The following is a 22,810-nucleotide window of genomic DNA, read 5'->3' as shown; positions in this document are numbered from 1 at the left end:
AGTTGAGAAACTCAGAGTAAAGTTATACTATTTCCATCTCCAGCATGTCGATTTGAGCAAAGGTCAAACTTACATTGTTTAATGACAAATATTACAGTATAAATCTGTCAGTCCCGTTCTGAAAGTAAGAGCGGAAGACCGCGTAAAAGGTACGGCGCGGTCACACAAAAGACGCCTCACCATCCCTATCAAAATAAGCACCAGTTGGGCCATCGTCAGGCAAGAGAGAAACCATTACAACGTTGCTAGCACCCTCCTCAGGTGTCAATACTCCCATGTGCATTGACATGTCAGTCTTGACATAACCAGGAGTCAAACTGTTGATGCGCATTGTAGGGAACTTCTTGGCTAGAATCCTAGTGTATGCGTTGAGGGCAGCTTTGACCACTTTGTAGGCTGAAGAGCCACCCGTTGGCCATCCATGTGCCTCTATTAAGTTGGCCTTGAAATCTTCCAGAAACAAATCCAACAGCTCATCCAGTCTTTTTTCAGCAAGGTTGTCAATGTCATTGAATTCCTTCTTAAGTTCTTCATTGTTGAAGTTCTGCTCAAGAAAACAGTACATGTCAACTAAAAAGAACCAGTAGGCTGCCTAAGTTTCTTTAATCTGAACCGCTATGCTTTCTGACAAGAAAAATAACGCGTGAGGAGGATCGAGGATGTGGGCTCTAACAACACGAACATTCTTATTACGGAAAATAATAATGAATTTGCATCTGGCAAAATGAGTTACAGCATATGCACTCTCCTACAGTATATATGATTGTATTTGGGGTAGAACATAGTCAGTGTAGGAATATCATTGAATGTGAAAGTATAGACACTCCCCTTTCAGTACATGCAACACTTCTCACAGTCACATGTTTACTGCATCTGATGAAATGAGTTACAGCGAAATAAGAACATGTATGCAAATCGAAATGCCTTATCCTGAAAATCCATTCAACAGGCCCCCTCTTTGAAAAAATGGTAGAGACGTGTTACCAATTTTGGAAATCAAAAGGAAATGCACTTTGACTTAACAGTGGCATCTTACACAATTTGGAACATTTGGAAAGAAAGAAACTGGCGAATCTTCCAAAAGGAAGCGCTCTCTGCAGAAGGAGTGATTGTTTTGATTAAGAACGACTTAAGCCTCTACAGTGAGGCAAGAAAGGAGTAGCTGCTTTTACTAGGGTGGCCACCGTATCCGGCCTCTGTTTTTTTCTTAATTTTGTATTTCTCTACATTGTACAGTTTTCCCTCTTCTTAATGAATCGCAGTAAACCTGCTTGCCCGTCAAAAAAATCCATTCAGCAGGAAGAAAATAATATTACCGGTGAAGCATATTGCAAGGCTCCATACTGTATATAAATTTTTCAAAACTCAAAAAAATAAATCAATAATGCTATTGCGGAAACTATTTTAGCATAAATAATGTTAAATATAATTTGTCCTACCGACTTGCAGGGTGGATAGCAATACTTACTCTTAGCAGTCCAAAGCCAGATGAGACATTGACAATTCTTCCAGAGGAGGACAACTGAAGAAGAGGAAGTAGTGCCTCGGTGACAAGCTTTGCCCCATAGTAGTTCGTTCTCATACACTCTTTTGCTTCTTCATATGTCTCCTTCGAATTTTCTTTCATACATTGAACTCTCTGATCTACATCCATGCTTTCGACCTATCCATACATACAGTTAATTGTTGTTCTAGAACTTCTTATGCGAGATGTAAGTGGGTTGGGTCAGACCGACCAATCAATTCATCCTTGTTCATTTGTAAGAGTTCAAATCAGTGTACACAAGTGAACCACCGATACGACTAGAAGCCAAGTGACGTGGCCCGATAATGACCAACTTACACAGGGGCGGAGCTAGAGTAATGCCTGGGTATGCAAGACATACCCATGTTTTTTTCCAAACAAAAAACAGTGTATATGTCCATATACGTGTACCACATAAGAAAAGAAGAAATTCTGATCTATTCCTAGCCTCTCACGTCCTCAGTTTCAAAGCTATGCCTCATGATTACTTCAGCACTAGGTCACTTGGGCCTTTGTGAATTCTCCTTGGCTGCTTGTTAACCAACGAGGCAGGTAAGCATTGATGCATCGGATTGTCACCTGCTCGCCTGAAGAACACACAAACAAAACTGCAGCGCGTCCAGCATGTTCTCTACTCTGATCTCTGCAGTACTGATATGATCGTCGGCGCACGTAAGATCTTGTGTTTTCCCCAATTGTGATTAAAAATAGGGATGATCCATAAGTTATTAATTGATCCTTTGTAGGATTATATCGTGTTTATGTAGTGTGTAACAAGAAAAAACACCTCGGATACTCATACTTCTTATTTACCTAGTTTGATTCAGAAATATATTAATGTGCTTCAGTATGTACTATGGTCGACATCATTAAAATAGTAATGTTTTTAAAGGAACAAAACACTAAGATAACATTCAACACATAAATCACTATAGAAACAAGGTGCCTGCCGTGTTTTCTTCAAAAAGGTGCCTGCCATGCACAATTTCAGGATTGTCAACTTCAACGAAAGATTTCTTACTATCCAAACTTTTATGTTCATCCTGTATTCTCTTCAAAAAAAAATGTTCATCCTGTATCACGAGATCAGCATGAAGTGTTTTCCTGTACTAAACTATGCTACAGTAGGCAGTATAGTTCAACAATGATAATTTTTTGTCTATGATGTGATTGATATATGGCAACACATAACTACAGAAATATGGCCCTTGGAAAAAGAACAGAAATATGCGATTACTATTTTGTTAAGTTTGCCTGATTATGAAATAGAGGTAGATTTAACTGCTGACAAACTGCAAATGAGGACATGATAATAGTTCACTTTACTTACCTGTTCCTTAAATTTGGCAAACAGAACTGGATCTCGGTCAACACCTGAAATGCCTGCGTTGTTTATCTACAAATAACAAGTCACATAATCAGAGTGATGCGTTACAAAGACTGCAGAAAAATCACTTGTACACAAACACCAATGCATATACGAGACATCATTGTCTAAAACAAATCTACAAGAGACACAGATAAATTAATATGCCATGCTTTGTTTTGGGGACCCGAAATCAATAGTTGAAACATCTGCACTATTGAATATCAACAGCAGAGCTTACAAGACTTGTAAAAGTGTCACCTCAACTTCAACTAGTATAAGCCTGGTAGGAGCAAGAATTTTACTGGGTTCACCTGTTCTTTCGGCAAAAAAGAAACCTGTTTATCTTTATCTTTACTTTTATAAAAGGCTCAATTGGTGGCGGTGATCCATCATACCTTCGAAACCATCAGTTGTTGATCTTGTACAAACAAGTGAAATTAGAAAAAATATATGATATATAAGACAATAGATGGTAGTACAACGTTCTCTTTAATTATGTAGTGTATGTAGTTACTTATATTCCATTGAATTTTAGCAAGTTCTTGCACATAAGAGTCTATCTGCTGAACAGTATACATTCCCACTTGCTTCAGCTAAAATCAGCGTTTCTCAAAACCTCAAAGAGCAAAGCAGGGGAATCCATACCAGGATATCGAGCCTTCCGAATTGATCCCTGACGAAATCCGCCAGCCGGTCGATGCTGGAAGGGTCGGTGACATCCAACTGATGGAAGACAACATCGGGTTGACCGGCGCCACCGGAGCGCCTGATGCCGTCGACCGCCTCCAGGCCCCTCGCCTCGTTCCTCGCCGTCAGCACGACCTTGAGCCCTCTAGACGCGAGCTGCCGGCACGTCTCCAGCCCGATCCCTTTGTTCCCTCCAGTAACCAGAGCGATCCTACGCTACGCACAGGTGTGCGGCATAGATGAGAAATTTTTCGAAGAGCCAGTAAATTAGTTTGCATAGGGCAGAAGAGCGATCGAACCTCTTGCTCGACGGGTTCGAGATGGCCGCCATCTTTCTTCTCGCGGCAGTTGGGGTCTTGGGGACTGCACTGGTGGAGTCAAGGGAGACTAGAGTAGTTGTGTTGGGTTGAGCTAAGGTTTTAACTGGGGAGTTGAGTTCGGGCCAAAATCGTATGAATGCTCTTTTTTCTCGGGATATTTGGCCCATTCGGGTACCGAAAATTAAAACAAGACACCTGAAAATTCTGTTTGGTTTTGGGCTTCGGGTTTTACGGCTTCGGGTTTGGATTGTTTGGATTCAGACGGTCGGTATCGGGCTTTGTGAATCTCCAACGAGGTGATTCAGCGTTATTTAAACGAATCAATATTTGATGAGAGTGATGAAGTGAGACCAAGTATAATAAACTATGAGTATTTTTAGAGTGCTACTAACAAGGCAAAGAAACCAACTTATTAGACAGTACTCCCTCCATCCCAAAATAACTGACTTGGATGGATTTGTATATATTCTTATACAAATCCACATCACTTATTTTGAAAGGGAAGGAGTAGTGTCTTTTTAATTTGTAGGATTGAAAAAAAGAGTAGAAAAATTGCAGGAATTGAATGGCAGGCCATGTTGAATTATACAGGAATCCAAAACATGGGAATATACAATGAAAGTCGTTTGCTTGCGCCAAAGAAAAAAAAGACTTATTTGATGGACTGGCTGCTAGCTATAGTTCTCATAAATACAAAGAAAATTTTCCTTGAAGTTAGACATCATGGAAACTTTTCTTTTGATATGCATGCAAAGTAGTCCTTAGAAAAAAAATCGTTTAAAATCCTGTGAATCAAACAATCTGTATAGAAAAAAATAACCCGGAAATATAATCCTCTGAAATTCCTTTGAATCAAAGGGGCCGGCTCATTCGGTTTTCTGGATTTTTACAGGGTTTATACAAAATACAAAGGAATTAAAATTACGTAAGAAAATTCACTCTAGGTGCATTCGTTTTGTAGGGAACAAGCAAAGTGATTCTTACAAATTTTATTGAGTTCCTATGTTTTTCGAGAAAAATAAACATTAACTATAACCTCTTTTTTCCATAGTAATAAACTTGGACAATTCTATGTTCTTCTGTTTTCTATGTTTTATTGCTTTTTATCCAAAAAGGACAAGTCCTTGTGAATTTTTTCTATTTTCCTATGTGTAGCATTCGTTTCACGGAAACATGGCAACTGGGTTCCCCCACTTTTTCTGTTTTTTTATAACAAAAGTGGAGAAGCTATTATTACAGCAATACGGTCAAACTGTTCTTATCTTCCGCACGTCGAATTGAGCAAAGGTCAAACTACATTGCTTATTGACAACTATTACAGTATATATCTCTTGATGGCTCTCATTCTGAAAGTGAGAATGGGAGACAACGTAGAAGGCATGGCGCGATCACACAAAAGACGCCTCACCATCCCTATCAAAATAAGCACCAGTTGGGCCATCGTCAGGCAAGAGAGAAACCTTCACAGGGTTGCTAGCGCCCTCCTCAGGTGTCAATACTCCCATGTGCATTGAAATGTCAGTCTTCACATAACCAGGTGTTAAACAGTTGATGCGCATTGTAGGGAACTTCTTGGCTAGAATCCTAGTGTATGCATTGAGGGCAGCTTTGGCAACTTTGTAGGCTGAAGAGCCACCCGTTGGCCATCCATGTGCCTCTATTAAGTTGGCCTTGAAATCTTCTAGGAACAAATCCAACAGCTCATCCAGTCTTTTTTCAGTAAGGTTGTCAATGTCATTGAGTTCCTTCTTAAGTTCTTCACTGTTAAAGTTCTGCTCAAGCAAAACAGTAGATATCAACTAAAAAGAACTGGTTGCCTAAGTTTCTGTAATCTGAACTACTATGCTTTCTCACAAGAAAAATAATGTGCGAGGAGGATCAAAGATGTGAGCTCTAACAATATGAACATTCATATCACAGAATCACAGAAAATTTGAATGAAGTAGCATTTGGCAAAATGAGTTACAGTATATGCACTCTCCTAAAATATATATGATTGTATTTGGTGTAGAACATAGTCAGTGTAGTAATATCATTGAATGTAATAGTATAGACAGTCTCCTTCAATATATGCAGTCACATCTCACATGTTTACTGTATCTGATGAAACAAGTTATACCGACATACGATCATGTATGCAAACAGAAATGTCTTATCCTGAAAATCCACTCAACAGGAAGGAAACAATATGGCAATGTATCAAGTGCAAACCTTCATCCAGTGAAAACTTGCAAACTTTCGTCCCGAGCCATAGGATCTACGATGTGCGGTCCAGATGAGAGGTGGGAATCAAAGATAAGACAACGTGGGTTAAGTACAGGGGGTTATGTGAAAAACATGTTTAAGTGGGTATTATGAGTCCCACCTTTGATCTGAACCGCACGTTTTAGATTTGATAGTTCACGAAGATAGTCTGCAAGTTTGCACCGAATGAAGGCTTGCACAAGATATGTTGCCAAATAATTACTGGAAAAGCATAATGAACCGCTGCAAACCGCATATACACTTCTCAAGAAATAAAAATAAAATCAATTTTGTGGTTGTAGAAATATTTTGGCATAAATAAAGTTAAATATAATTTGTCCTGCCGACTTGCAGGGTCGTTAGCAATACTTACTCGTAGCAGACCAAAGCCTGATGAGACATTGACAATTCTCCCAGAGGAGGACAACTGAAGAAGAGGAAGTAGTGCCTCGGTGACAAGCTTTGGCCCATAGTAGTTCGTTCTCATACACTCTTTTGCCTCTTCATATGTCTCCTTTGAATTTTCTTTCATCCATTGAACTCTCTGATTTACATCCATGCTTTCAACCTATCCATACATAGACAGTTAATTGTTTGTTTTGCAGCTTCTTATTAGAGATGCAAGTGGGTTATGTCAGGAGAACCCATAGACCCATCCTAGTTCATTTGTAAAAGTTCAAATCAGTGTACACAAGTAAACCACCGATAAAATTAGAAGCCGAGTTAGCAGGGACAGATCCAGAAATTTGGTCGAGTTGGAACTGGGAGTAGGTATTTCATTAAAAAGAAAATTGTTGGGCCCATGACGACCCACTTGCACCCATACATCTTATTTACCTAGTTTGATTCGGAAATATATTAATGTACTTCAGTATGCAATGTGGACATCATTAAAATAGTAATGTCTTTTAAAGGAAGAAAACACTAAGAAAAACATCCAAAACATAATTCACTATAGAAACATGGTGTCTGCGATGCAAAATTTCAGGATTTTCAACTTCAACAATTGATTTCTAACAATCCGAACTTTAAGTTCATCCTGTACCACGACATCAGTATGATGTGTTTTCCTGTACTAAACTATGCTCCAGTAGGCAGTACAGTTAAACAATGATGATCTTATGTCTATGCTGCGATTGATGGATAGCAACAAACAACTACAGAAACAACTCTTATTTTGTTGACTTTGCCTGATTATGAAATAGAAGTAGATATTAACTGCTGACAAACTGCAAATGAGGACATGATAACAGTTCGCTTTAGTTACCTGTTCCTTAACTTTGGCAACTAGAACTGGATCTCGGTCAACACCTGAAATGCCGGCATTGTTTATCTACAAAAAAAAAACACAATCAAGGTGAGGCATTACAAACACCGATGCATATACAAGAGACATAAATAAATTAATACATGCAATGCTATGTTTTTGTGGTCGGGAATCAGTAGCCAACACATCTTAGTTTATGAGTTTCGAGTATCCACAGCAGAGCTTACAAGACCTGTAAAAACATCATCTCGGCTTTAACTAGTACTCCCTAAAATGTAGAGATTTACTGAGTTCACCTGTGCTTTCCAAAAAAAAAAATGTGTCCACCGTTATATGTAAGTTTAGCAAGTTCAATTTCTACTTAAGAGTCTGAATAAATACATAACTCTGACAAGCTCTCAGTGGAACAGTATGCATCCCCACTTGCTTCAGCCCAAATCTGCGCGGCGCAAAACCTCAAAGAGCAAAACAGGGGAATCCATACCAGGATATCGAGCCTTCCGAATTGATCCCTGACGAAATCCGCCAGCCGATCGATGCTGGAAGTGTCGGTGACATCCAACTGATGGAAGATAACATCGGGTTGGCCGGGACCACCGGAGCGCCTGATGCCGTCGACCGCCTCCAGACCCCTCGCCTCGTTCCTCGCCGTCAGCACGACCTTGAGCCCTCTAGACGCGAGCTTCCGGCACGTCTCCAGCCCGACCCCTTTGTTCCCTCCGGTAACCAGAGCGATCCTACGTTACGCATGTATATTAGTGCGACACAGATGAGGAATTTTCTCGAAGGTCCAGTAAATTAGCAGTTGCGAGGGGCAGATGGGGGCGGCAAGTAGGCGGAGCGATCGAACCTCTTGCTCGACGTGTTCGAGATGGCCGCCATCTTTCTCGTCGCGGCGGCTTGAGGACTGCACTGGACTCTGGAGCTTTGGGGAAGATGATGATTCATCGTGCACTTTCCTTTTCCTTCTGAAACAGTGTCCTGATGGGCCTTGGAAGTGAGGCAACGACCGCGAGGCAGGCCGTGCGACCCAGTTCATCCAGGGGGGCCGCGACCCCCGATGCTACGGTTAGGGCCGGCCCATGAAACTGATATGTCTTTTTTTTTCTAATAGTAACTCGTGATTCAGAAAGCTCGTATCTGCATTTGGAGCGCCCTTAGATCATGTTAAGCTCACCTAAAATAAAAGAGATAATGTTAAGCTTAATGATGGAATCGCCAAAAGGCAACCAATTCAAATTTAAGCCAAACCTTGGTGGATGAGATTAAGCAACCTTAGCACACTGAGAGATAAGTATCGGTGGACATTATTAAGCAAAATTGGTACTCCGTCAGAGATAGAGACAACGACCTGTGTATTTTGTTTAATCATCTACCACGTGGCAGGAGCGTTGCAGGACTGCTTTAACATTCCCCTGTCATGCGAGACAGGATTGTTTAACACGGTGGGTCATCCACCACATGCTCGAGGCAGAGGATTGTTTTACATGGCCCCATACTCTGGTCTCTGTGCTGTTGGTTACTTGCTCCTATTTTGTAGATCTCGAAAGCAGCAACACGCCGGATCGTACCAATCGAATCGCTTGCCCCGCTTGTGGTTTACACTAGCTTGTGCTGGTTATCCGGAAACGAACAGCAAACATTTGTCCGACCACGTTACCCATGCCCGCTCATTTCCGGCCTGCATTCCGGGTCACCTACCTACCGTCTGCCCGTCAGCAATTGTCAGCTGTGCATAACGGCGTGTACGGCAAACCAACCCTTCCTGTAAACACACGGTGTGCATGACGAATGTACGCGTGGAGAGTGGCAGGTCGAGTTCTAGAAGAGAAGAGACCCAGGACTAAAAAACCGCAACACACTATAGAACGAGGCCAGACTTCTGGCACGAGGATGCTGCCCTGACTCTGAAACCTGCTTAAGAATCCTGCTAATGCGATGTGTGCGGGATAACATGGTTGTCTTCTGAAACCTGGTGAAGAGATCATCGGCAAGAAGCCAAACCACCCTGGCCAACCTGCAATTCCAAAGTTGAGAGTTCCGACCACACCGCCTTCGCATGTGGCACGGTTTGGAAAACAATAGGCGCCGCAACAGTCCAGTAGCCCGTGCGTGCGCGACAACAACTGCCGTCGCGGCGATCATCCTTTTAGCCGCGGCTACCTAATCGTTTTCGTCCTGTCGCGCCGCGCAGGCAGAATCCAACCCGAGTCGTCATTGCTTACATAGTCGCTACCCCATGAGTTCATCAACCCCATGCAGCGCGCCTGCGGCTCTGACAAAGCCGATTTCCCAAAGCGAGAGAAGAGTTTGTTCGCGTCCCACGTACAGGCATGGCAACGGCATCATGCGTCGCGCTTTACCGGTGTTTCTGCAGGTGACGTTGGACGCTTGAGAAACATTGCACTCGCAGGTTCCAGATTATTCTATTCCAGAAAACTCGCAGTTATCCAGCATTAGGAGCTAGCAGTGGTTACAAGTTACAACTTACAACTGGTGCTCTACATGTTAGTCCACACGAGATGGCCTGATGACGCGTACGAGAATGCCTAACAGCATAAAGAGAAATCAAGAGTCCTTAACATTGCTTGTCGATTCACCTCCCGCCGGATAGGCCGGACACGGCCGAGACGTCACCGGAAATGGGGCTGACGCTGGTGCTGACCGTGGAAGGGAACGACATGGCGAAGGAGTCGAACCCGTCGTTCTGCATCAGCGCGAGCGTGGTGTAGCTGAGGAACGTGGGCACGAGGTCCGGCATGGGCACCTCGCCCTCCAGGTACTGCGTGGCCTGCCGCATCCGGGGCCGCGCGTCGGGCAGCGGGTGCGCGCACATGAGCCCCAGCTTGATCGCCAGCCGCGCCTCGTCGGCGTCGTACTTGCCGCACAGCCTCGGGTCCACGGTGTCGAGCGCCGCGTGCCTCCGCTGGTGCTCCTGCACCCAGTCCAGCAGCACGTTCTGCTCGTCGGGCGCGGCGCACCCCAGCGGGCGCCGCCCGCAGGCCACCTCCAGCACGAACACGCCGAAGGCGAACACGTCCGTGACCGGCGTCGCCTTGCCCGTGCGCACCAGCTCCGGCGCCAGGTAGCCCATCGTGCCCACCACGTGCGTCGTCTGCGGGTCCAGCCCGTGGTCGTACAGCCTCGCGAGCCCGAAGTCGCCCAGCCTGCCGTTCATGTCCCCGTCCAGGAGCACGTTGCTGGCCTTGACGTCACGGTGGATCACGATCTTCTCCCAGTCCTCGTGGAGGTACAGCAGGCCGGACGCCACGCCCCTGATGATCTGGAACCTCTGCCCCCAGTCCAGGACGGGCTTGGTCTTGTCGTACAGGTACTTGTCGAGGCTGCCGTTGGGCATGCAGTCGTACACCAGGAGCAGCTCGCCTTGCCGGCGGCAGTAGCCGAGCAGCTGCACGAGGTTCCTGTGCCGCAGGTGGCCCAGGCTGACCACCTCCGCGATGAACTCCTTCATCCCCTGCTTCGAGTCGTGCGACACCCGCTTCACCGCGATCTCGAGATTCGGCTTTGGGAGCACGCCCTTGTACACCCTGCCGAAGCCGCCGGTGCCGAGCAGCTGCTTGTTCTTGAACCCCTTTGTGGCCTTGTACAGCTCCTTGTACGAGAACCGGTGCGGCCCGAACTCCACCTCCCAGTCTTCGCGCACCTCGGCGTACCTCACCCGCGTCCGCACGAACAGGAAGAAGGCGATGGCCAGCGCGAGGACGAAAGCCGCCGTGGCGATAGGGAGCACGATCTCCAGCACCTTGGACCGGGGCTTCGGGCCGAACCGCGGCAGCGCCGGGAGCTTCGAGGTGTCGAGCGGCGGCGCTGGCCCGTTGAGCGCGAAGCTCCAGCCGAGGACGTAGTGGCGCGTGAAGATGACTCCCGTGGCCGCCGAGAACCCGACGTAGGCCGTGTCCGTCACGAGTACCGCCGAGAGGTTGACGGGCGCGGAGATGAGGGGCTTCCTGGGCCTGGGCACGTCGAGGGGCGCCATGGTGACGTCGAGCCGGGTGGTGGCGCCGTCGTAGTCCACCCACACCTGCATCGGCTGCCGGCTGATGAGGCTCAGGTTGCTGAACACCCCCGTGGCGTCGTCGTAGTACCCCGCGGAGTGGTTCTGCACGGACCTCATGCTGTTGACGTCCACGCCGACGTGGTTGCTGTTCATGTCCTGGAACTCCGGGTTGAGCATGGTGTCGAGCTCGACGGCGAAGACGCCGTTCTCGGCCTTGCCGTTGTCGGTGACGTTGAGGATGCCGAGGTACTGGCCGGCGTTGAAGGTGGAGAGCCTGGTGCTGGGCGCGACCACGAACGCCATGCCGTTGTCGCTCAGCACCGTGAAGTTGGAGACGATGGCGAAGACGAAGGCGACGGAGAAGGACTGGGCGGCGCCGTTATTGTTCCGCATGCGGACGGGCGTCGGGTGGAACGCGTGCCCGGCCGCCTGGCTCGTGCCGTTGCTCAGCGCCAGGAGCCCGTTCGGCGCCACGGCGGCCAGGCCGTCGAGGGTCAGGTTGGCTCCGGAGAAGTCGTTGTAGGTGAACTGGTCCGCGGCGAGCACGGCCGCGTGGTCAGAGCCATCGCCGGCGAGGAGGGCGAGGAGGAGGATGGGGAGCAGGAAGCTGCGGCTAGGACACATCGCGAGCGTGCGTTGCTTGCTAGCCTGTGTCCGCTGCGTCTCGTGCAAGTAGCTCGAGCAGCTCCGTTTGTAGTGTAGAGCATGAAGTGGACTACAGTAATGTGAACGGGGATTATCCTGATTAGGTGATCGTGCGATGCATTGACTGGAAATGGCGAGTCTTTGTTCAAAATCTGCTGCCTGAGTGCGGATCAAGATTGTGTTTGATAATGTCAACATGGTCTGTCTGTCACGGTTCTTCATAGTACAGGGACAAATGATACTGCTCCGGTTGCCTCCGGGACCGGTGCGTAAGGCCCACGTCGCTACCTTCCGTACGTTTGCCATTAGACGTAGACGACTTTGCGAGTCAAAGTCAAAAAAGAAATTCAGATAAAATATCTTAAGCGGCGGATGGCATTATGACAGGAGTGAGTGGTCATGTCATCATGGGTCGCGCTGTAACGCATCCTGATTAGATAACCATTACATTAGGCAGCTGCCAATTGCGACGAAATAGAGTTGGTGCGCGTTAGACCTGCCACCCAACCTCGCTTTTCTTGTTACTCATGTCAGAATCATTAAGGTTTTGCTCAGCAATGAGCCTAGAGTTGCAGATAGTCAAAAGAAACTGCACACTGAAATCGCGAGGCAGATAACTATGAATCTCTTCTGGTGGCTGGCCGCTGACTTACTAGTATCTCTCCAATCCTCAACCACCGGAGACAATGAGACGAGTGGATCGGTCAGATGTGAGTGAATGACAAACCCCAGCCAGGGGCCAGGGCGCACAGCAAAGCAGACGAGACGGAGCCAGGAAGCTTCCAACGAAGACGCCGCAAGCAAAGGAGCTGCCACGGCTTGTGCGCCGGCACGGTGTATGGCTGGCCCCGCCGCTAGTTTAACGCTTGCGTGGGTCGCGTCGCCCCCGGGTCCCGAAGTCGCGTCCTTCTCGACGAGGAGACGACTTCTTTCGCGGGCAAGCGGAAAAGGAGGCCGGAATCGTTGACGCTTCTGGCGTCTGAACCTCACCCGTCCGCATCGCGGCACGGCACCTCAGACGCGTCGACATCCGTGCAACCATCGCTGTAAGGTAATTCGGCGCCCACTGTGCCGACCCGGAAACGGAGTTTGCCTTGCTCCTCTCGCTCTCGCCGCCGATGCGTACAGGACTACAGGTACAAGGGCGACTGGCCGCAACAACCCACCCGGATGGACAGGAATCTTGACGTTTACATCTGGTCAACTTCACACTACTGAAAAGCTGGTGTTAATTAGACACCGGGAGTACAGTACTGACGGCTATAGAGGCCAGCCACACCACTCGGAGTTCGCTTCAATTCACCACTGTTTTGTTTGCACTGAGCAGCCATGCTGCTTCCCAACCAAACCATGCCGTTCCTTCTCCTGCTCCTCTTCCTCGGCCTCAGCGGCCTCCTCCGCCCCGCGGCGTCAGCGGACGAGCAGTTCGTCTTCAATGGGTTCACCGGCGCCAACCTCTCCATGGACGGCATGGCCAGAGTGACCCCAAACGGGCTCCTCCAGCTGACCAACGCCACCAGCCAGCTCAAGGGACACGCCTTCTTCCCCACGCCGCTCCAGTTCCACAGGGCGCCCAACAGCACGGCCATGCAGTCCTTCTCCACGGCCTTCGTCATCGGCATCATCGGCGCGTACGAGGACCTGAGCAGCCACGGCATGGCCTTCATAATCGCCAAGAGCAGGAACCTCACCTCGGCGCTCCCGGGCCAGTTCCTGGGCCTCGTCGGCTCCGCCAACAACGGCAACGCCACCAACCACCTCTTCGCGGTGGAGTTCGACACCATCCTCAACTCGGAGTTCAACGACATGAGCGGCAACCACGTCGGCATCGACGTCAACGGGCTCAACTCCGTGGACGCCGACAACGCCGGGTACTACGACGACGGCACCGGCGCGTTCAAGAACATGAGCCTTGTGAACCGCAAGCCGATGCAGGTGTGGGTGGACTTCGACGGGCAGGCCATGCAGGTGAATGTCACCATGGCGCCCCTGGAGGTGGTGGCCCGGCCCAAGAAGCCCCTGCTCTCCACCACCGTCAACCTCTCCTCCGTCATCGACGACACCGCCTACGTCGGGTTCTCGTCGTCCAGCGGCATCCTCTTCTGCCGCCACTACGTCCTCGGCTGGAGCTTGAAGATGAACGGCGCGGCCCCGGCGCTCAACATCTCCTCGCTGCCCTCTATGCCGGTCACGACCCCGAAGCCGCGGTCCAGGACTCTGGAGATCGTGCTGCCGATAGCGTCCGCGGTTCTCGTGTTTGTGGTGGCGGCCGTCGTTTTCGTGGTCATGCGGAGGCGGCGGATGTTCGCGGAGCTCAAGGAAGACTGGGAGGTTGCGTTCGGGCCGCACAGGTTCGCGTACAAGGACCTCTTCCACGCCACCGACGGGTTCAGCGACAGCCGGCTGCTCGGCATCGGCGGGTTCGGGAGAGTGTACCGCGGCCTGCTGCCGTCGTCCAAGGCGGAGATCGCGGTGAAGAAGGTGTCGCACGGGTCGAGGCAGGGGATGAAGGAGTTCGTGGCCGAGGTGGTCAGCATCGGCCGGCTCCGGCACCGCAACCTCGTGCAGCTGCTCGGCTACTGCCGGCGCAAGGGCGAGCTCCTCCTAGTCTACGACTACATGCCCAACGGCAGCCTCGACAAGCATCTCTACGACCAGCAGAAGGTCTCGCTGAGCTGGGGGCAGAGGTTCCGCATCATCAAGGGCGTCGCGTCGGGGATGCTGTACCTTCACGAGGACTGGGATCAGGTTGTCGTGCACAGGGACATCAAGGCCAGCAACGTGCTGCTGGACGCGGAGATGAACGGCCGGCTGGGGGACTTCGGGCTGGCGAGGCTGTACGACCACGGCACGGACCCGCACACGACGCACGTGGTGGGCACCATGGGGTACCTGGCGCCGGAGCTCGGCCACACGGGGAAGGCCTCCAAGGCGTCGGACGTGTTCGCGTTCGGGGCATTCATGCTGGAGGTGGCGTGCGGGAGGAAGCCCGTCGTGCAGGACGCGAGCGACAACCACCTGGTGCTGGTGGACTGGGTGCTCGACCAATGGCGCGCGGGGTCGGTCACCGGCGCCGTGGACCCGCGGCTGGGCGGCGACTTCGTCGAGCACGAGGCGAGCCTGGTGCTGAGGCTGGGCCTGCTGTGCTCGCACCCGCTGCCCGGCGCGCGGCCGACCACGCGGCAGCTCGTGCAGTACCTGGACGGCGACGTGAAGCTGCCGGAGCTGTCGCCGACGTACCAGAGCTTCAACATGCTCGCGGTCATGCAGGACCAGGGGTTCGACCCCTACGTCATGTCGTTCCCGATGACGTCCATCACCGCCGGCACCATGTCTCAGATGTCTGACCTGTCCGGGGGGAGATGAGTCGCGGTCTTGTAACTAAACTAGTACTAGCCTGTTCTGGGTGCGTTTTTCTGGGTGTAGCGTGGATAACCTTAATGTAACGTGTTGTGCTGTTCACTCGTGATCAACTACTGGACTCTCCTCAGCTCTATTAACCACTACAGTGCCACGAGCTCCAAATGCAAACCAAACGTTATCTCCTCCGAATTTGTAAGTACTGATATTGAGCAGAATTTGTAAATCAAATGTTATCCCCTCCGAATTTTAAACTAAGCAGAGCTTGAGTAAAAGATAGGTGGAGTCTATGTTTCATGTCTATGCTCCGTCTACGCACGCTTGGTTCTTTGAAATGTCTGGTTGTTTATCACCCATGACAAGATCGAGAATGTACTACAGGCGTTCCAAATGGACATCTTTCTGGGCCAGTGCATTCTGGAGTTCTAGCCCGACGATTGTTTGCAAGATCATTTCTGATCTCCCTTGATCACAATTGAATACTCCTTCCGATTGAAAATACAGACGAATCAAGGATAGAGGTGAAATGCAATGCCATTCTTAATTCTTTCTACAACTTATTTTGCATAATTTAGTTCTTGATGAAACAACGAGGATAAATAGGAAAATGAGCGAAAATACACTGTGGCTGTAGGACTGAAAATGCTAAAGAAGGACCTACACTGTAGATTGGAGGGGAAATTGGTTTTTGTCTGTTCAGATTCAAAACATTAGTTCTGGATGGGAATATCGTTCAACATAGCGTAGGCCGTAGGGGTCTAGTCCAACAAGTCTTTGGTTACAGAAAGCTGAGTGAGATACCGTGAAAGACTGAAACTCCAGTGTATATAGCAACAAGTCCTTTCACAAGAAATACCATTGTCGATGATATCTCTGACGTCATGGATGACGCAGATTTTGTGCTTCCAGAATCCAGAACGCAGGAGGTAAGCCGACCATTGGTACAGTCAAAGCAACCAGGTGACTGAAGGCATTCTACTGTGTACAACTGCGGCAAACGTCAGGCCAAAAAGACATTCATGGAATACTTGAAAAGGAGCCAAAACATATAAGGCATTCGAAGTTTCTCCCCAGCTATAGTAAACAAACTGGTTAGCCAGGGACACAATTCAGTGTGAGACGCAGGGTTCTAAAAGAACTGGAATATGTAAAGTTAGGATTAATGTGCCAGTCTTCCATTGATCTAAAAGGCCTCTATAAGAAAAATTTCTATGGACTGAAATCTAAAAAAAATTTCATTCAAACCATAGGGGCCCTTAATGTTTTCTCTATCCAAATCTCATGTTTTTTTTAATTTCTTTACAATTGTAAAAGCACGTAAAAATTGGAACGAGATGATGTTTGAAGCTCCATAAAGAAACATAGAAGAATTTCAAAGAGGTAAGAGCGAACGAAATATTTCCAATGAAATATATAGTGCAAGACTGAAAAAAAAATCCATATGGATCACAATCCTACAAATCATACGACCCACAGTCCTCCAAAACATCCTATCAAAATTCTTTGAATCAAACAGACTGCAAAGCATTTGCGAATTGGGACAAGATGGACATAATCCAAGTGTTAAATTATACAATCAACAGATCAAGTATTACCCAAATTACATGATTTCGACGAACAGTATCTGACATGGACTTTCGAGCTCTGCACTAGCAGAAAGCATAAAATATAAGCTTACAAAAATGGTGTTTAATCAGTATCACGTATGAATTCTATCTACTACCATTAGCGTAAAGAATATAATATCTCAAAATGCTTCAAAAATCCTGTGAGTCTAATAAGAGCCCTCTCTCAAAGTTTCCTACTTTAAAAGAACATGCTGTAAGACTACCGGCCAAATAATAAACCTGTGGATCCTCTCGATCAGATACTAACATGGTACAGTGCAAAGACAAAACTGCAAACCTCGTATTGGCTGGTGATATGATGAAATTCTCCAAAACTCCACTGAAACACATCCAAAATATCCATTCGTAAGACTGAGACAAGGATCCAAGCAGATGCTGCCAGAAAACATGAAATTACATATATATATATGTGTGTGTGTGTGTGTGTGTGTGTGTGTGTGTGTAATTTCAGTGGAATCATTGATGATTTAAGGAGTAAAATCATTGATAATTTAAGGAACCAGTAGGAATTATGAAACATTGCAACCCAAATAAAAATGAGAAGTGCATTGGTAGAATCTGGAGCTAAATACCAAACTTCTAGTCCATCAACCTTTTGGGATAAGGGGTGCCCTTCGTGACAGGGGTGACAGTCCACGATCACAATGTCAACTCATGACTCATGAGTAATTACAAGTCATGCTTACCAAATTACTGGCAAACTTTACTGCTTGTTCTTAAGTAACTTAATGAAGTTGCAACTTGGATGTGCACACTGACAAATGCCTGCAAACTTTTCAGATCCAAGATTCGATGTATGGCTGCAAATGGTGTTAACTAACAACTGTGATCTTCCAGACAGATTTAGCCACTTCTCATGGTTCAGGAAAACACACGCGTGGGTGTGCACACAGACAAATGCAATTAACAAGTTGAAATCAAGTTTTGGTCCCCACATACTGCACTTCAATTTAGACACCATACAGACAAGAAAGGACCAATGACAACATTTATCAAAGGAACCATTCACCATGCAAGTGAAACTGGGAAAGTAAGTTTTCAAATCGTACAGAACATGAATTCTTGAGCCGATTCTTAATTTTGCAGGAGAGAACTTCTCTATCGAAACATCTCTTTCATTCCTTGTGAAGAAATGCAAACTTGCACAGTTATATAGATACCTGGGTCGCATGAAGGGTTAGCAAAACCAAGTTTTGTTCATTTCCTGTTTGAAACAACAAAATTATAGTAGTCCTCTTCCTTGTAAAGTTTCCTGAAGACATGAGAAGAAGAACTGTTAAGATAGTTGCCAAATAATGAATAAACGTAGAACAAATGAGCCAGATTGCAAGAAACCACAGCATTGCAAAATAAGGTGCAGTAATCACACAGAGACATCTGCATAAGTAATCACTTACGCTATATCTGCTGATGAATCACACTTTATCACACCTTTCCCTTCAGCGAGTTCAAGGCAAGAATAGCGCATTATCATTTCTTTTAATGTATGTTTTGTGCTCTTCACATCATTGTCCCACAAAATACTCTGCTCAAAAAAATTACAATGTAAGGACATGTCAATACAATAAGTAAAAAACATGACAATTTAACTTAGGTTGAACAGATCAAATGCAGGGAGGCTGAACAGAACAGAATGCAGACAGCAACATTAAATACCTTTCTTATGTACTCTCTTTTGACCTCCTCCCAAGGTGTTGTCCCTTTGGCACAAAAAATAGATGCATTCCACAGGGCACCTCTAGCAGCCATTACAGACGTGGCACCTAGCAGTTACAGGAATCAAGACACAAACCCATTGTCAAAAACAACATCAAAGAGAAGCAAAATCAGTATGCCAGTGCACAACTCCCCAAGAAATACTGGCAGTAAGGAGTCAATCTCTCACATTCGTGGTTTTCAAGAAACTGGTTATGCATTCTTGAATGTGAAAACATTTAGGAAATGATCTAATATTGTGGCGATCACATTACATGGAGATTTGTGCTTTTGGCTAGGAGTAAAGTAAGTGCAGTACTTGTAACTGGCAAATGAAAAAACCCAAACTAATTTGAGTTAATTTGGTATCCATTTACAGAGCAAAATAAAATGTAAGAGCAATTAGTGTGAATATACAAACCTGTGGCATCTTTGATTCTCTTAAAATCATCGTACTCAAAAACATCCCCATTAGCTATAACTGGAATTGACAATGCGGACACAACATCGGCAATCTCATCCCACTTAGAGGGATCTCTTGGCCTGTCTTTGACCTTTCTGCACTTTAAAAGAAGGTTGACACAAGGGAACCAATTACCCAAAACGAAAATTAGGGTTCTAGGGCACATGAAAAAATTAAGGATAATAGTGACACCACATCATATTGCATTTTCATTACTGAAAATAAATGGCTTACAAAATAAAGCTCAAATGTTACAAAAGAAAAGGGACCCTGAACTTTCCATGGATTTAAGCGATATCAATTTGGGTAATATAATCCTAATCAACAGAATGGTTGTGCATATGATATAACTTTCGCTCATATTTACAAATTCAGGTTTTAAACTTGGTTGACACCATTGAAAAGTAAGGATGATCAAATTATGCATTTTTCAAGTAAGACAGGACCAGACAGTACAAATCTATGTGTGCTTACCTTCCATGGACAGCCAGAGCTGGAACACCGGTTTTCTCAATCCGTCGTGCCAACTCCACAGTGTCCTGACGTGTGTTCAGAAGACGGATTTTACATGTCAAGGTTGTGTCCAAGTTCCTTCGCAGTGTGGTCAAAATCTAGATGGTACAATTTGCATAGACTTAATAAGCACAGTAAATAACAGGGATAAGAAAGTAAGACAATAAATAGGACCATGTACATCGTGTATAAGCTCAGGTTTGGAGAGTAATGCAGCACCCATTCCTCCACTGACAGAGAAAGACTTTGGGCAACCCATGTTGATATCTATAGCTGCAACATCATTACACCTGGTGATGATGAAATGCAATGAGTAAAGAGAAGATGCAAATAAGAAAATGTTACACCAACTAACCAAATTCCTTGATCAAATGAGCAGAGCAAACAATTTAGGTAGTCAATTGGCCCAAATAACTCAGTGCGCTTTAAGTTAGTTTACCTACAAATTTTGCGTCAAATAAATTCAGAAATAAAGCTTACACAATCTGAGCAGCTTTAAGTGCCCTCACGGCATCTGATGTCCCCATTTGAAATACAACCCTGTCCCTTTCTTGTGGGCACGTTCGGAAAACTAAATTATCAGTCCCTCTCTCCAAAAAATCAGTAGTCCCAAGAGATTCTGAAAAACGATGAATACCATAATTAAAATCAGGGAAACCATGCCAAATAAATCTGCAGTGAATAACATAGGGGAACAAAGAAACAAAATCGAGTGGTTGTCAAATCATTACTTGGACTCACAGGTAAAATCAAGAATTTCCAACTCCATAAAATATATAATTATACAATCTTAAATTAATTTGTCCTTGTATTTTTACTCTTATCTTCAATACAAACTTTTTCCCATCCAAGAATCATCTCAGATGAATGTTTCCAGTCACCAACTTCAAGTGCAATGTTATCTATAATACTATGATATTTAAATCTTAAAAGGAGATGTGGAAGTTGCCAGATCATCGTAAGCTGTCAAACAACAATTCAACCACAGTACCATTTGCAACACGTTCACACTTCAAAAACTTATGATCTACAATTTCTTCTCCGTATGTAATATCAGCGCCATACTCAGCAGCCAGTAGCCTGAACGGCAGAGTACCCTGCACAAGACATTAACAACATAAGTTAGATACCACCAGTATGCCAATAGAACTGTGTATTACAAATTCAAGGAAATAGTCTCTCTCAAGACAATAAATGTGAATTATGGAGGATGGCTACTACATATTCAGTAAGCCAGCACTGGAACTCAGTGAAGGTGCAGTAATACCGCCCCATTAGAAGCAAAAGTGCAGGAGAAATGATAAAGTTCGATGATATTAACATCGACAAAACTAGTACAATTTTGCATGCGTACTGTTTCTCAATATACAGTGTCTTTTAATACCCAAACCATGAGGTAATAAATGACTACTTGACTAGTATTCTCACGTTTTCAGAACATGACATGCTAGAAGCAAATTTAATCAATCAAGTAAACCTGCAGCCTTGATACCACATCTCTCAAATGGTTCATTTGGATGTTACCATATGAAAGGTTCAGGTGAACCTTTGCACTGCACCTCCAAAAGTACATGTAACAGGTGGAAAGCCATCATCAGTTCATCAATAGGGTAGTGTGTTATTTATCATTTGTCGCACATGGAGGCTCGCTAAGATTCCAGTCCCTAGAGCTGAATCGAGAGAAACTCTGGTTTCAAACTAGAGAACTCTCAGGCTTCATTTTTGTTAACACGGCAGCGAATAGCCTCCAACCCACGGCCACCGCCCATAGAACAACGCGCCGAGAAGGCGAGCTACTCATTCATCCGGCGCACACTAAGGCGTCCGGCTTTAGATTCGGAGAGACCTAAATCTAGGACCTAGTGCTCGGGAGACTAAAAATCGGTCCCTAAGCTCCCCAACTCATGGTCATGGGGAGTTGGGGACGCTGCTGCTGGGAATCAGAGAGGGAGGGTTAAGATCAAGAGGAGTTACCACGCGGACCATGGGCGCGAGCACCAACTTGTTGCGGTACTCCATAGCTTGCTAGCGCCGCCGCTTCTCCGCGGCTGCTCCGCCTCTGACTCTCTCCCTCTTTCTCCGGGGATTTTGGACAACGAGGAGTTGCTCCGTGTCGAGTACCGCCGAGAATAAAAGGCGAACCGGCGGCGACCGCGGCCTACGCGCTGTGTCCCGTGTGCTGCGTCGTCTCTCAGGGTACTCTCCTACGTTGTGTTGGGCCGCTTAAAAGCCCAACTCTACCCGTCCTTAAGCTGGGTTGGGCTGAGGTGATTGCAACAGCCCAAGTGCGTATTTTCCCGAAAAAAGAGAGAGCCAAGTGACCAACTAGGAATTCAGATCCGCGAGCCGCCGTCTTTGTGTGCCAACGGAGAAAACACTAGCCGCAGCTGTCGTCGAAGAAGCTTCAGTCTCCCGCAGTTCCTCTCCTCTCTCACGTCCGAGCTGGCGTCGAGAGACGAGGGAAACAATGGATTAACATATGACATCTAGTTTTGCTATTTTTTTGTTAGGTTTGCGTGTTCTTCTCGGTGTCGTTTTGGCGATGGAGACGACGTCATTTAGAAGATTAGTGTTCTGCCTCTTTTCTAGTCCTGGTGTAGGCACAACTTATGCCACAGAGTCAGTGGTTCTCATGACACGTCTTTTCGTGTTTTGATTTTTTTCATTGTTGATTCATCGACAGAGAAGTGGTTTTACAGCTTGTCTTGCAAGGTGTATGTCCCTGGTCATGGTATCTTTATAGTATGCTTATATTTCTAATGTACACACTAGTGTGTTTTTTTACAAAAAATGGTTAAATTTTAAGAAGTTTGAATTTAAAACAAAAGTAAAACATCTTATAAAAAAGAACAGAAAACGTATTAAACATCTTTAAAAAAATGTACTCAGAATCTCAGTAGTAATTTGTACAATGGAGACGTGTGAAAATTCTGCGAGAGGCATTGTCGATAGGATGAGCCGATTGTCTAGTTCAAGGTAGTCAGGATTCATAAAGAGAAATGCACTGGAGTACATCATTGATTTCCTTTGGGTCTTCCCGTCATACCTTGTCCGCATACGACATACAGCATACTGC

The 22,810-nt window shown here is 46.4% G+C and overlaps 4 protein-coding genes across 15 annotated transcripts; 1 reads left to right on the top strand and 3 right to left on the bottom strand.

Moving 5' to 3' along the window:
* Positions 1–11: 11 nt before the first annotated feature.
* Positions 12–8,421, bottom strand: LOC100837839. The gene is made up of 10 exons (XM_024456065.1): positions 8,263–8,421; positions 7,897–8,149; positions 7,413–7,478; positions 6,519–6,713; positions 5,291–5,673; positions 3,881–4,096; positions 3,540–3,792; positions 2,856–2,921; positions 1,469–1,663; positions 12–544 (listed from the first exon to the last, which is right to left on the bottom strand). Exons 1-10 carry the CDS (start codon positions 8,358–8,360, stop codon positions 161–163), a joined length of 2,109 nt encoding a protein of 702 aa, XP_024311833.1. The 5' UTR covers positions 8,361–8,421; the 3' UTR covers positions 12–160.
* Positions 8,422–9,809: 1,388 nt separating this feature from the next.
* LOC100836918 (L-type lectin-domain containing receptor kinase IV.1) lies at positions 9,810–12,267 on the bottom strand. Its single transcript, XM_003580154.4, has one exon. It carries the CDS (start codon positions 12,052–12,054, stop codon positions 10,009–10,011), a length of 2,046 nt encoding a protein of 681 aa, XP_003580202.1. The 5' UTR covers positions 12,055–12,267; the 3' UTR covers positions 9,810–10,008.
* Positions 12,268–13,129: 862 nt separating this feature from the next.
* LOC100837222 (L-type lectin-domain containing receptor kinase IV.1) lies at positions 13,130–15,621 on the top strand. The gene has a single exon (XM_010241872.3). The coding sequence runs from the start codon at positions 13,405–13,407 to the stop codon at positions 15,439–15,441; it is 2,037 nt and encodes a 678-aa protein (XP_010240174.1). The 5' UTR covers positions 13,130–13,404; the 3' UTR covers positions 15,442–15,621.
* Positions 15,622–15,972: 351 nt separating this feature from the next.
* Positions 15,973–21,869, bottom strand: LOC100837531 (tRNA-dihydrouridine(20) synthase [NAD(P)+]-like). Of its 12 annotated transcripts, none has more exons than XR_002961397.1 (11): positions 21,709–21,869; positions 20,726–20,831; positions 20,215–20,353; positions 19,916–20,024; positions 19,696–19,832; positions 19,180–19,316; positions 18,720–18,826; positions 18,461–18,588; positions 18,224–18,315; positions 17,341–17,382; positions 15,973–16,509 (listed from the first exon to the last, which is right to left on the bottom strand). XR_002961397.1 is itself a non-coding variant. In XM_010241870.3 (10 exons), the coding sequence occupies exons 1-9, from the start codon at positions 21,751–21,753 to the stop codon at positions 18,261–18,263; spliced, it is 963 nt and encodes a 320-aa protein (XP_010240172.1). In that variant the 5' UTR covers positions 21,754–21,869; the 3' UTR covers positions 16,946–17,438; positions 18,224–18,260. The 12 variants fall into 12 exon arrangements, 2 of the variants coding, with proteins under 2 accessions (XP_010240172.1, XP_010240173.1); XR_002961394.1 differs by having other exon boundaries at positions 16,079–16,509; positions 17,341–17,438; XR_733181.3 differs by having other exon boundaries at positions 16,079–16,423; positions 17,341–17,438.
* Between the last annotated feature and the right edge of the window lie 941 nt (positions 21,870–22,810).

This window comes from Brachypodium distachyon, chromosome 5 (assembly GCF_000005505.3).
Source record: "Brachypodium distachyon strain Bd21 chromosome 5, Brachypodium_distachyon_v3.0, whole genome shotgun sequence".
NCBI lineage: Eukaryota > Viridiplantae > Streptophyta > Magnoliopsida > Poales > Poaceae > Brachypodium > Brachypodium distachyon.
Note: the sequence above shows the minus strand (reverse complement) of the source record. Positions and strands in the feature narration are given on the sequence as shown.